A 13547-nucleotide genomic window follows, 5' to 3' on the forward strand; every position below is an offset into this window, starting at 1 on the left:
GGTCCTAATTAGCAAAGAACTGGGTAAAAAAAGAGGCTAATAATGTCTGCAGATAATCAGACAAACTACAGTCTATGTGTGTAGAAGTACAAATTGCACCTATATAATCAGTCGAGCTGATCAAATAGAGAGAGAGTGTCTCCAATAATGTGATTGATGAATGTATCATAATAGATTTGTAATATTTGCAATATTTGTTTAAATCTTGAACTGTCCAGAAGCTCCAGTACAGTCTTGTTGATATGTGCTTGATTTAGGTGGCATTTCATCTTTAATTACAGTGATAAAAACTGCTATTACTCTAAACCAAGTTTGAGCCAAAAGTAGCCATATAAGTAGTGTTATTGTCCTGTTTGTTAAAACCTCAAGGCCAGAAACACTTTAAAGGCCACAGGGAAATGACAAGCAGTAATAAACAATGGAGAAGAAACCCTATCCTCCCAAAGCTGCCATTCAAACCCCAGGCCTGGGTTTTGTGCTTAATTAGCATTATTAACCTTCATGAAAATCAGGCTGGTTTTATTTTGCTATGGTGACAACTTGGGCTGTATCCCTCCGTTCTCCTGCATGAAGCATTTTAATTGGCTCCAGCTCCATGCTCGCCACACTCCTGACGGCATGGCGGAGGCGGATGCTCTCTGAGGTGAGCGACATGTAAATGGCCTTTTTATGAAAAGGGGGATTTCTTTCCCTTCATATCCCTTCACTACGGCGGGACACTGAGCTTCCCTGTGCCGTGCAGAGTAGTCATGTGACAACCGACAAATCATTAAAATTTTTGATGGCTGCCATGTATAGCCCTATCTCCAGCAGCTTAAGAGCGCACTGCTGTCTTTTGTATTTGCTCTCTGTCACCAGCTGGAGCTAATTTATTCTCTTTTCCCTCCATGTCTAACCCTTTCCAACTTATGTTCGTATCTATTTGCTTCTGTTAATTTATATATTGTCATGAAAAGATATTTCTTTTAATTCTCCTGGGTTTTGTCATTATTGTGGTGCACCATTGTATAGAAAAAGACTGATATCGTCTGATATCCAATATAACTCAGCTTTTTAAATGAATTCATTTGCCATCTCGGGATATTGACTAAATGAAATAAAAATGAAACCTTTACGGTTTTTTTAGGACTCAAAGCAAAGTTAGTTTTCAAGTAGAATTGGAAAGATATTAATACTTTTATAGTGTTAAAACTTACATTTACTATGTGATGCTAATAACATTCTTACAGTCTTATTGTTTCCTTTCCCCTATCATTGTTGTGCATGTTGCAAAAGCTCTCTTCTGTAATTCCAAGAATTATATTTACAAATGTTAAATATGTTAGATAAGATGGAATGTTTAGAAGTAAGCTTGTATGAGCTTGTGTAAGCTTAGGTGCTAAAGATAACAGGCCCCCACTTTCTGTTTCAAAAGTTTGTTTTTGGGAGTAGAATGCAGAGCACATACAAACAGGCCATAACAAGGTTTATTTAGCTCAAGTCAATCACAAACGAATTCAGCTAAGACGGTATTTTGCACTATTTTGAATGTTTAGTGTAGATGCACTCTCTCACTCTAGTCCTCAGAATGTCTTCTTTCAATGCACTGGTATTTTTATATAATGTTTCATCCCTCTCCAAATAAAGTAAATGCTCTCTCAACCAGACTACCATCCTCAGGTGGAGTTAACAACCATATCCCTAACTGTTAATTTATTGTTGCTCTTCCACTGCATAGTACCTGCTCTGCACGGCTCTGTTCACATTTTCTTTGGTTGTTTTTTTCCAGTAATAAAGCCCTCCTCTGCCAAGAAATGTAGCCAGTGATGTCACTAAATATTGTTTCTAAAGGGAACCCAGAGCTTTGGAAAGCACAACAATGACAGTGTGATAAGTGTTGTTTACTCATTGTGGATTAACCTGTTTTTTTTTTTTTTTTGTGACTGAATAGAGCTCTGCAACCCAGTTCATACAGAGCAGTGGGGTTTTTCTGTTCCTTGTTGCTCTGTCCGACTCTTTCTGGAGCATTCCAAGGAGCGTTTGAACCTCTTCAAAAGACCATGGTGTAATTTTACAAGCTGATGTTGCGAGCTGTATAAAAACAAATGTGGTTGCTACTGTAGCTTGGAGATTTTATATGAGGCAAGTTTGTGCTGGAGCTCTGTATTTTGTGGTGTTGACAAGTCTCTGTGGCCAATATTTGCACGTCACGTAGAACCAGGAGGGAGCAAGTAATTAAACAGCACCAGGTACCAGATTTGCCCAATGGAAAAGCTAAAGAGCTGAGTAGAGCCGTGCTGAGTCAGTGAAATAGCACCTTAACATATGTAGAGCAGTGTCACCAGCAAAAAACAGGTTCAGGTATCTAAACAGTATCATGTAGTCCCCTGTCCTGTAGAGTCCTTGACTAGAGGCATCCGAATGATCTATTTATATAAAAAAAGAAAACAACAATTTCTCTTTTTGCCTGCAATTGAAACATATATATGCCAGCCCCCCACCCACACACATATACTAAGAAGCAGAAACTACCCTCACAAGAGTTCTGTAGAAGGATTTCTGTCACAGATGCTTTAACTAGCTCTACTCCATGTCTTGAGTTGTGACATGCCCAGGAAGCATTGCCATCACCTATGACTAATGTACTCTAATCATACAAAGCTAGTCTGGTTAGGACCTGCTGTTGGAGTCCACATCTGGACCATCCACAGCATACACCTCGTCTGTTTGATAATGAGTCTGCCAGGCTGTATATATCTTTGGCTGCCTGGGCTCTAGGGATTGACGCTGACAGAATCACGAAATGTTGGCACTTAGTTTGATTCTGAAGACTGTGTGCAGACATTGGATACAAAGGTTGTGCTTTCTCTGGCCTAACATGCAGCAGAGACTACATGTTCTTTGTCTAAAGGCATGAAAGTTGTAGTCCTGGCAATGGTTATGGAATGCAGAGGCCATTCACTCCTGAAGTAAGCCTTTCTCTGCAGATTATGTTGTCATTTGCTGATTTGTGTAAATTGAATCCCATCTGAATAGGGCTTATGTCTCAAAGATTTTTAATTCTGAAAAGATTTCATGTCATCCATATAGCATTAAATATTGAAGGATGCTACAAGTTTCTTCCATATATTTTGGCGTACCATTGTGAGGTGGAGGAGGACTATCTAACCATTTTCTGTGCAGATTCTATTTGAAATTGTTAGTGTGACTGAGCTCACATTGATGCATGTGAGTGGACAGAAGAGCACTGTGGCCGTGCAGGAGGAGGGTAAATGGCTCAACCATTCTCATAAATCAAGCTTTTTAGATTCCACTTTTGCTACTATGCAGCAGGAATAGGAGAAACAGACGAGTTTTCTCATAGGAAGGTGCAGCGTCATTGCTGTACTCCTCTAAACCTAGATTGGAAATACCTCATGCCAGAGATGAGGCTTTCCAGAGCCTGCTTTTCTCCATTCGCTCAAACATTCACCACAAAGAATAAGAGAAACTCTTGGAAGTTACTTTAGACTCACCCTAACATTTCAAGCTAATGTGTTTTCACTAGTGCAGTCAGGTGTAGAGCCAAGGGTGCTGTCACACGTTTCAAGTGCACACCATGTTGAAAAACAGTGCAGAAGAGTGATGAAAATAATACCTCCCAAAGAGAGCGTGTACAGTTTCACTCTTGGATTTAGGAAAAATGCAGGAATGCAGATTTTTAGGGGTTTGTGACCTGGTGACGTACCTCAGGGTGTTCACAGCTTCAAAATTTGGAATGCCAAGGTCACTAATGCAGCAGAAGGACGTTAAATTGTTTTTTTTTAAATTGCTTTTCAAGTGACGTTATACTTAGTACTTCCTTCTAGACAGTTGTCGTGGCGCAGCAGGTAGTGTTGCAGTCACACAGTGCCAGAGAACTGGAGGTTGTGGGTTCAAGACCCACTCCAGGTGACAGTCTGTGAGGAGTGTGGTGTGTTCTCCCTGTGTCTGTGTGGGTTTCCTCCAGGTGACAGTCTGTGAGGAGTGTGGTGTGTTCTCCCTGTGTCTGTGTGGGTTTCCTCCAGGTGACTGTCAGTGAGGAGTGTGGTGTGTTCTCCCTGTGTCTGTGTGGGTTTCCTCTGGGTGACTGTCTGTGAGGAGTTTGGTGTATTCTCTCTGTGTCTGTGTGGGTTTCCTCCCATTGTCCAAAAACAGGTCGTTGGTAGGTGGATTGACAGCTCAAAAGTGATTGTGTGAGTGAATGTGTGTGTTGCCCTGTGAATGACTGGCACCCCCTCCAGGGTGTATTCCTGCCTTGCGCAGAGTGATTCCGGGTAGGCTCTGGACCCACCGCAACCCTGAATGTGACCCTGAACATTGTATCTTCCTCCAAAAGTTACATTATGCAGTTTCTGCAGTGCTGGGCCCAGGGTCCTGTTCTCCCAATTACAGGTATGAGTCCTTGGGCATTCACCAGGTCTGTAACAAATATACATTTCTAAGAAGCTCTGGATAAGGCGGTCCACCAAATGCTATAAATGTACATGCATGTGTATATATTACAAAATAACCAAACCTATACAAATTAAAACACACAGACAACCCCTAACCCAAATATTATGTATAGCTTGTCCATAATTCTTTTTCACCTGTGGGGGAGAGAGGTTTTTGAAGTTAAGTTTTAAGATTAAAATTGAGTGCCTACTGCTCTCTGACTTGGTGGATCCTTGACAGGTCTTATTATCACAATAGGTGTCGTGTTCTCACCGGATAGAGTTCTGTGACAAGGTGACGCCAGACAGCCATTTCCTTGGCAGCATGTGATTGCCAGAGTGCTGCTTGCTCCTCTAATTCTATTACCAGAATCGCAAGCTTACCTCTACTGCAGCGAGAACACTGAAATTACGAGAAGCAGTATGGTACATGTTCATGTGTTTTATTCCTGTGTTTCTTTCTGTGACAGGGGTGTAAGGGACTGAGCTCCTGTCAGTATGGACAGACAATCACAAGGCCAGCAGCCACAGATACAAGTGTTTCAACAGCAGGTTGGTGCACACATTCAAGGATGAGCTTATTGATGTTGAATGGTATTTAGTTTTCTTAAAAAATACATTGAAATCTTGTTTTATAACTTAGCCTTTTGCTTGATCACACAGTTCTGATTTTATCGTCATTAAATAATACCCACAGTGCACTATATTGATTTGTGTATATTGATTAGTACTAAATAATTTGCACTGTATATTTTGGGTGTTTTTGTTTACAATTTTTAAAAGGCATTTTGTGAAATTGAACTACTTTGAATTACTGAACCCAAATGTGGCTATTTCGTTTATTTTGTCCTGCGATTGTTCATGAAACCTTTCAGTTTTTCCCTTTTTCATTTCCATTTTTCCAACCTTAGCCACAACTTGCTCGCTTGCCAGCATGCAGCATGAGCCTGTCGCCCCCTTCCACATCTGCCCCCGTTGAATCTCTCCGACTGTCAATCCTCCTGCAGAGAGACAGGCGGTGGTCTGCTCACACTGCCTTCCCTCTCTGGCTCCTCCTGTGTGCTAGATGAGAAGTGATAATGAGATTCCGTTCTCTGCACAAGCAGTGCTTCCTGCACACAAAAGCTATCATGTGTTTTCTCCACTGCATTGCCAGAGACGGAGAGGTGTTGAAGCTCAGCTGCTATCTCTCTCTCTCTCTCTCTCTCTCTCTCTCTCCCTCTCCCTCTCACGTACTTACTGCTTCACTTTGCCTTCTCTCACTGACTGTCTCATTCTCCTACTCATTCACTTGCTGAAGAAATTATCTGCGTATGTTTTGCTATGTGTACTTTTCTTGCATTACGGATAAAGGCACTAATTTCATTTCTATACTAATTTATTGCTTAATATTTAGTTTATATTGAATGTAATATTTGAATATTAAGGTCCCATTCATAGGCACAATAGCTACCAATTAGGATTTAACAAACTAAGCTAAAGATTACCTGATGTGGTGGTGGAAGGAATAAGTTTCTGAAAACATGTTGATAATATACTAATGGCATTATGCATTTACATTTTCTGAGGTACAGTTAGTTGGAAATAAAATACGCAATTCCATCCAGTGCCATAATTAATGCCACGCCCCTTTTGCAAAATTTATCATCAATGTCCAACACATTCATTATCACAGTTCTGTCGTTTTATTTTATTTATTTGTCTCACTTCTACAGTTGGTCAGTGTTTCTTCAGTACTGATGGTATTCCAAATGTGCTCAGAAGAGCATTTATCATATATCACAACAACAATAAGTATAATCACATCACACACTCTCACACAGCTGGAAAGCAGAGAAAGAAAAATACCTGTGGTAAGCCTAGAGTTGTAATATACAATGACATCTCAAGAAGATGACTTTAATAAGTCTGACGGATTACACTGAACAAGCATCCCCTTAAGACTCATCCCTCAAGAACAAAAAAAGGGAAAAAGCTGAGAAGCTGAACTGTATACGCAGTCGTGGATATTCGGTATTGCTGGTGAGATCGTACTGGTTAGTCCCGAAGGTATAATGCATATGCATTAGAGATACAGGAAGAGATGGTAAGACTTGCATATTTAATGGCGCATTTGCTCGCTGAGCGAGTGGGAGGGAGAGACTTTCCGATTCGATTTTGATCGTCACTTCGGATTTTTGACGGAGCAAAATCCCTGTGTAAAGCAAGGAGGGCTTTAAATACTGAAACAGATTGAAGAGGAGCAGAAACACTGTCGGGGTGAAGAAGGCATAAATATTGCATGGGCCAGGCCTGGAGAGGCGGGCTGATGAAAAGGATGGGAACTGGATCTCCTGCATGTTTTGCCCCCCACCTCCCCCTCCCCCACCAATCCTTCCCCTCCCACTCTGTCACACCCCCCTGCAACTCTCTTCCTCCCACCAACACCACCAACCCTGGCTCCATGCTCTCGCACCTCTTCGCTGCTTGTGTTGTCCTTTCTCTGGCAGCTTCTGGCAGTGTTGTGCTGTCATCTCACACCTAGTTCTCCATGCTGCTACTGCCCCATCCTCCATCGCTCTTCTCTCCCGCCTCTCCCCCCCCACCCACCCCACATGTCTCCTATGTTCCTGTCACTGGGCCGCATGCCTGTGTTTCTCTTTTTACACCCATGTCACCAGTGGCCAGCCCTCCGTACCCTGCCATTCCTCTTATGATGTGTTTTCCCTTCGAGTCATCACCCTGCATGCCTTGTTGCATCTGTGGCTCCCTCTGACCAGTCCCTCCCCTCCATGCTGTAATTCCACTACAGACCGTGTCTGTCAATACCTTCCCTAAATTTCCAGGCAGCTGTACCTCCTAAACTCATTGTAACTTATAACTAATACATTTTTATGGGATGTGAGGCATTTTCACAGAAGGTCAGGGAGAAATGTGTGTAGTAACTCTGGCTGAAGTCCAACCTTGTCACGACAAGACGCCGTGCTTGCTGCTTTCATCTGAGAGTGTGTGTTATTTGTGAACAGATAGATAGATAGATAGATAGATAGATAGATAGATTGATCAAATTCTCCAACTGATACAATTAAGGCAACAACCTTAAACAAGTTTTTCCTGTACTTTTGGGGAGTGTATCGGAAAAGTCACCAATCGCATGAGCTCATCTGTGGCAAAGCTGTTGTGGCTGTGGGGTCAGAGCTTCCTCTGGAGTCCACCTGTCCACACTCCCGCCGGTTATTTTTGTTTTCTCCCCCCTCCCACTGAGCCTAAACAAGCCCTTTGCGCTCACTCTCCCTCCACAAGCTGCGATCTGTACAAATTGCGTTGTGTCTGCGGTGAGTGACCCTGGCGGTCGTCAGGGTCCTCGGCTGCTGTGCTTCATCCCGTCTCAGCTCGGGCGCTCTAAATTGTGTGACAGCGCGAAGCCTTGAATGAGACGGCCTGTCAGTCAGTGCGCCCCACTGCCCTTTGAAGGCGAGGCCAGGGGGCGAAAAGGTGCCGCAAATGGCCTGTGAAGTTTACATACACTGCCCACTGCTAAACAGATTACCTCTAATGAAGTGTCTGGGGCTCAGGCCGCGTCAGGCCTAATCCTGGCTGGCAGCGCGTCCCTTCGGCTGCCAAAAAAGCCGCCACCCTCTGGCCCTCTCCCGCCGCTCTGCCGGCCGCCCCAGTGCTGGGAGGTGCCCATCGTTAATCAGGCCGGACAGTGTGCAAGCTGACATGCAAATGTAGGTCATTGCATATGTAAATGTGTGATTAGCGAGCCGCATGCCAGAACACATTAGCGCGACTTTGCTCTCAGCATGCGCTTGTCACGCCGCTTTAGAGGCTCATGCTAACATTTGTCAAACGACCGTGCAGGGAGTGAAAGCAATGCCTCACCCCTTCACTGTTTGGCTGTGTGGACCGACCCACCAATCTTCCAACGTCCATGACCCACCTTTCCCCATCGGTCGACCTCCTGCCCTGTGTGAAACCCTTTCTCCGGCATGAACTTAAACAGCCACTCCAGAAGAAACTGTGAATAAAGATCTTTAGACAAATAAGAAATGTATGTAATTGAGAGAGTCACTGTATATAATTGAGAGAAAAACACATCCATTGCTGAGAATTCTTGGAGTTGACAGAAAACCTTTAAATAAACTCAATTATTTCTTAAATAAGGAAGAAGAAAATCATAAAATTGCCCTCAGCTTGATATCACTACAGGAAAAAAAAATCTTCTCTCACACCAGATGTGTCCCTGGAATATGGGCTGAATGTGTGGTGTCACAAGGAAAAACAAGCTACCTCGGTGTGTTAATTGGATGGGGCAGTTCTTTAGCTCTCACCTTTTTTTTCTCTCTCCTTAAAGCTGTCAAGTTAGGAAACAATGAAATGCTTGAATTGGCTGCCCCTTGATCTACATCCATCCTTCTAGCACCCTGCCAGTAGTGCACTGTGCTTCTGCTTGAGATTTCTCTGAGCACTTTGGGTTCACGCAGTCATGTACCATTGTGTTTGATGGATTCCACAGACAGCCTATACATCCATCAGTGAAACATATAAAAGCATTTGGGTTTTAGTTATAGCCATCACCACACGTCCTTATTAATTATGCTGTGTTTTGTTATAAACTCTGTGAATCTGGGAGATATGGTCTAAAGCTAAACTTTGTTTAACAGGGTTTAAAATACAGTTGTGAATAAAGGGAATTTGTAGATGGAGGATGTGGGACTTGGTGTGATTCTTGTAGGATCAGGGAGTGCAAGTACTGCCTCAGGTCTGTTTTTCACACTTGGATGTTTAACTATGAAATATAATAGAAATGAATAGATCTAATACAGTTCCTTTGTTTCACTAGGATGCAGTCTTTTCCTTTGTCTTGCTTGCCAGCTCTTTATAAAGTTACGTGCCTTCAAGGCTATCCTGTGGCCATTTTTTTGGTTATTTAGTTGTGACACAGTGTTGCTCTTTAATGTGTCACCTCTTGTGGATGCATTATGGATATTTACAAAAAAAAAAAAAGAAAAACACCTCTGTAAAGGTCAAGTTAGTTTTTTTCTGCACATTAATGTCCGAGAGGCTAATTGTGGCTATTGCTAAGCTTTTTAATTTTAGAGTGCAAGTGTCAACACGCTGCATGATTCTTCATGAAAAGCACTCTGGGCAATTTATCACCAACTGGTCCAACATAAGTCACTTCAGAAACTAGAACGTCGACACTGGCCTGATGCATCTGGGCAGACAAAGAGGAAGGAAAACGATATTCATTATGTTTTGGATATGGGCAATGCTAATTTCATCTCCTGACATATTACCCTAATGACACCTCTTCCATTTACCCGGTGGTGTCCATTTTTTTTCTTATTAGATCTATGAATGAAACCATGGAGGTCACTTGCTCTAAGGGAAAAACTTTTTCTTTATTATTTTTCAAAGAATGTGCATCTACCGGATATGTTTGAATACTAATGGTATTTTTCCTGTTGGTTCATAGCAGAGGCAACTACAACACGAAGCCCCCACAGTCCATATAGACATGGGCTACAACACCTTATCCAACTTTCACATTGAGAAGAAGATTGGTAGGGGACAGTTTAGTGAGGTCTATCGCGCCACATACTTGATAGACCATATTCCAGTAGCTCTGAAGAAAGTACAGGTAAGTTGCTATCAAGCCATCTTCGTACATCGTAAATTAAAACTCAATGCATTGTTAAAGGATAGTTGCAGTTCAAATGTGTTTAGACCTGAACCCTACTTTTATATGTAGAGTTTATAACTCATCCACAATTTGTATTAATGTTAGTTTTGAATATGGATTGTTTGGAATTGCTGCTAAGAGAAAAGTAGTTGATTGAGCAAGAGCAAATGTATTTATGGTTGGTTGGTTCCTAGACTTAGAGACAGAGGAGAATATAATTACACCATTCCTCACTGGCTGCTATCCCATGAAGAATTCATAGCTTTTAATCACATGCCTTTATTTTGGGATGCACAGTTAATTTGAATGATGGGCCAGTGCAAATATCGGATATCTTTCATGTATAAATCTACTTTACTGAATTTAAATGTGATGATAAAACCCAAACATTGCCTTAACTTTCTATTGGTATCATATGTCATTTTGGAATATCATCCAAATCTAAACTTTTGTCTGCAGCCAATATTTTTAAATGTATTATGACTAAGATTTTCCAGATAAAATAAAGATATCCATAATTACGTAAAGACTGCAGTGTTCTCCTGAGCAGATTTGCCTGGTGTTTATCTGACTGCTGCATTTGTGGGGGACTCGTTATTATTTTATCCTCTAAAGTACTGAGTCAGTGTAGAAAGCATTTGATATTTTCAAACCATCCATTAGATTTCCCGCTGCTAAATATTCTGCGTTTAGTAGCTTCCTTTTCTTTCTCCGACCTATGAAGATGCAAGCACAATTTAGATCTTCACATCTCTACAGAGCACACAGTGTTATTTGCATCTGTGGATGTGCAACACAGACGTGCTGGAGGAAGTAACTGATCCACGCTAGATTAAAAGCCTAGTGCTCACCTTTTCTAGCTACATCACTGTGGACATGCAAATACAGAAACGCACATGTACAGCACTCTCACATAGATGGCCTTCAATTGTAAACGTTGCTTGCTATATTTCCTCTAATTATGGCTGGAAGAGGAGCTGTGTCTCTGGTGCCCGCTCTAAAGACCGATAACTAGCTAAAGACTAGCTAACAATCCACTTCCCACTGCAATGAGCAGCTCCCTCATAAATGCAGCAGTCAGATAAACACCAGACACATCTGCTCAGGAGAACACTGCAGACTTTACGTAATTGGACAGGAGCACTTGTTGTTTGGGGTTTGTACTCTGACAGATTGCATTTGAACTGAAACTGTGAATAAAGTTAAAGTGCAAAATCATAGCTTGAATTAGTGAATATTTTAGCTGAAATGATCCGTGCAGGAATCATGGCGTAAATAATTGGGCAGGCACGTTCTTAAATACAATTGTGTGCATATCGTATTTCAAATGTATGCCTTCAGTGCCAATAAACTTTACCAGAAGCTGCATGTGTTCTATTGTGATTCTCTGCATCCATTTGGAGGTCACGTGTTTTCAGTGGCATTATATGATTTATATGAAATATTGACACAGAACATTTGCAAATGGAACAAATACAATTCATTAATTGAATAATAATAAAAAAGTAATGTTTTATAGTGAACCCAAGCCCTCAATCTGTCAAAACCTGTTTTTAATATTTTTTATTTCTCTGCCTATTACCTATATACATATATAACTATATTACCTCAGTTACATACTTTGTCTCTTAGTTCTGATGAGCAAAACAGATTCCATTTATTGAGTATTTTAATGACTTCTGGGTAGAAATATATTTTTATTTTGTGTGTAAATAGTATCTCGGGTCAGATTTGTGTGTGCAGTGTGTTATAATACTAAATTATACTGAAATAATTGACTTGTGGTGGAATTTGAAATTTAAGAAAACACTGAACACTTCATAAAGAACAGTGATGGAATTGAATAGCTATGATTTACACCCCTCATTCACTGCATATTACAGCTTCTAAATTTGAATTTATACATGTACGCATAAAATTAGTGTGAGGCACAGCAGTTTTTGGAGTGCTATCCTCACTTCCAGTCAGTGCTGTAAATGAAGCATTCTGAGTGAGGTGGGGTTGCTGTTGAGATTGGCCTAAGCAGGTGTTTGGGTGGTGAGGTTGGGCTGCTCCTTTGCTTGCCTGAAGCTGTGTGGCATTGGCTCAGTACCTCATACCACCCTCCGTACCTGCCACACCAGCATCTACTACATGGCCACAATCTTATTTTTTCTCTCTCTCTCTCTCTCTCTCTCTCTCTCTCTCTCTCTCTCTCTCTCTCCATTTTCTCTTCTGTATGCCATTACTCCCTCTTTCCTTCTCTCTCTCTTTTTCCCTTTTGATCTCTTGATAGATATTCGATTTGATGGATGCCAAAGCTCGGCAAGATTGCATCAAAGAGATAGATCTCCTGAAGGTAAGAAACCAGAGGAGGGAGAGAGCGGCACCATGTGCCGCTATTACGCTTTCTAAAGGTGCCTCTACCGAGACCTAATACCAGAGAAACAGACAGAGATAGAGGCAGAGAAAACAATTGATCTGTACCAGACACTGCTTGCTTTCTCTCTCTCTCTTACTCTCCCTCCCTCCCTCTCTCTCACACTCTCACTCACTCACTTTTTTCTCTTTCTCTCAATCACCCTCCCTCTTTCTCTCCCTGTGTAAGGCAAGCACAGATCACGGGCTTCTTCGTGTCATTCCTCCAGGCTGAGATTGACTCTTTTTCTTTATGCCAAAACTATAGTTTTTATCTTGTTCTGTAATATTTAGCATCGAGGGGGGAAGAGTGGGGGGGTGCATGAGAGCAACAGCGTGGAAATTTCGCTCTCACATTGACTCCCTCATGTGTCCTTTGATGTTGCACGTCCGCTCCCTCATAACGTTCTCCCTTGTTTTTAAAGCGTAACGTTTGTGTTCATCAAACCGCCTTAAACAGGCTGTGGCTCATGCTAGCATGAACGCTAACGAACAAATTAATGACAGGTCCAATAAGGAGGAGCGTCTGGGTGATCAGAGGTGTCTCACTGAACTCTGCTCTGTTTTGTCTTGCTATCTCTCGTCAGATCAGCTTCCCACCAACATGTGCGTGTTTTCTTACACACACACACACACACACACACGCCGCACTAACAAACCCACACACACAGTGTTGTCATGTTAATTGCTTCAACCCAGAGTGCTGTTCAGTCATTGCAGCTTCTCCTGATTGTCAGTAAATGTGCCTGCTTAATTTCCATCTCCCACACTTCTTCCATTCTGGTGGCCGGTGTTGAGTAGTGAGGAACTGCACTACCATACATAAGTTGTAGCACTAGTCAATGCAGGCATCTGTTGTGTAACAGAACTGGAATGTCTGAGAACATTCGAACAAACACAATAAAAAATTGTAGGAAATAAGTAATGAAAAATACTCAAAATTACGAGTTGTTTCTCTACATGGACAACAATGACTGGGCCATAGAACCAAACCCACAAAACAGTTTTTTTGACACTTTTATTGTTAAATATTGTAGCTGAGGAAGGAG

The 13547-nt window shown here is 41.8% G+C and overlaps 1 protein-coding gene across 2 annotated transcripts in view; it reads left to right on the top strand.

Moving 5' to 3' along the window:
• nek7 (NIMA-related kinase 7) overlaps window positions 1-13547 on the top strand; it is a 63102-nt gene that overhangs the window by 16985 nt on the left and 32570 nt on the right. Inside the window, exons 2-4 of one of the 2 annotated variants that reach the window (XM_066648143.1) lie at window positions 4904-4985; window positions 9895-10059; window positions 12377-12439. In XM_066648143.1, coding sequence (XP_066504240.1) covers window positions 4932-4985; window positions 9895-10059; window positions 12377-12439 — 282 coding nt within the window. In that variant the 5' untranslated portion in view covers window positions 4904-4931. The remainder of the gene's footprint in view (window positions 1-4903; window positions 4986-9894; window positions 10060-12376; window positions 12440-13547) is intronic. The other variant, XM_066648144.1, reaches the window with a different exon arrangement.

The sequence above is a fragment of the Hoplias malabaricus genome, chromosome 16 (genome assembly GCF_029633855.1).
Source record: "Hoplias malabaricus isolate fHopMal1 chromosome 16, fHopMal1.hap1, whole genome shotgun sequence".
Lineage (NCBI taxonomy): Eukaryota > Metazoa > Chordata > Actinopteri > Characiformes > Erythrinidae > Hoplias > Hoplias malabaricus.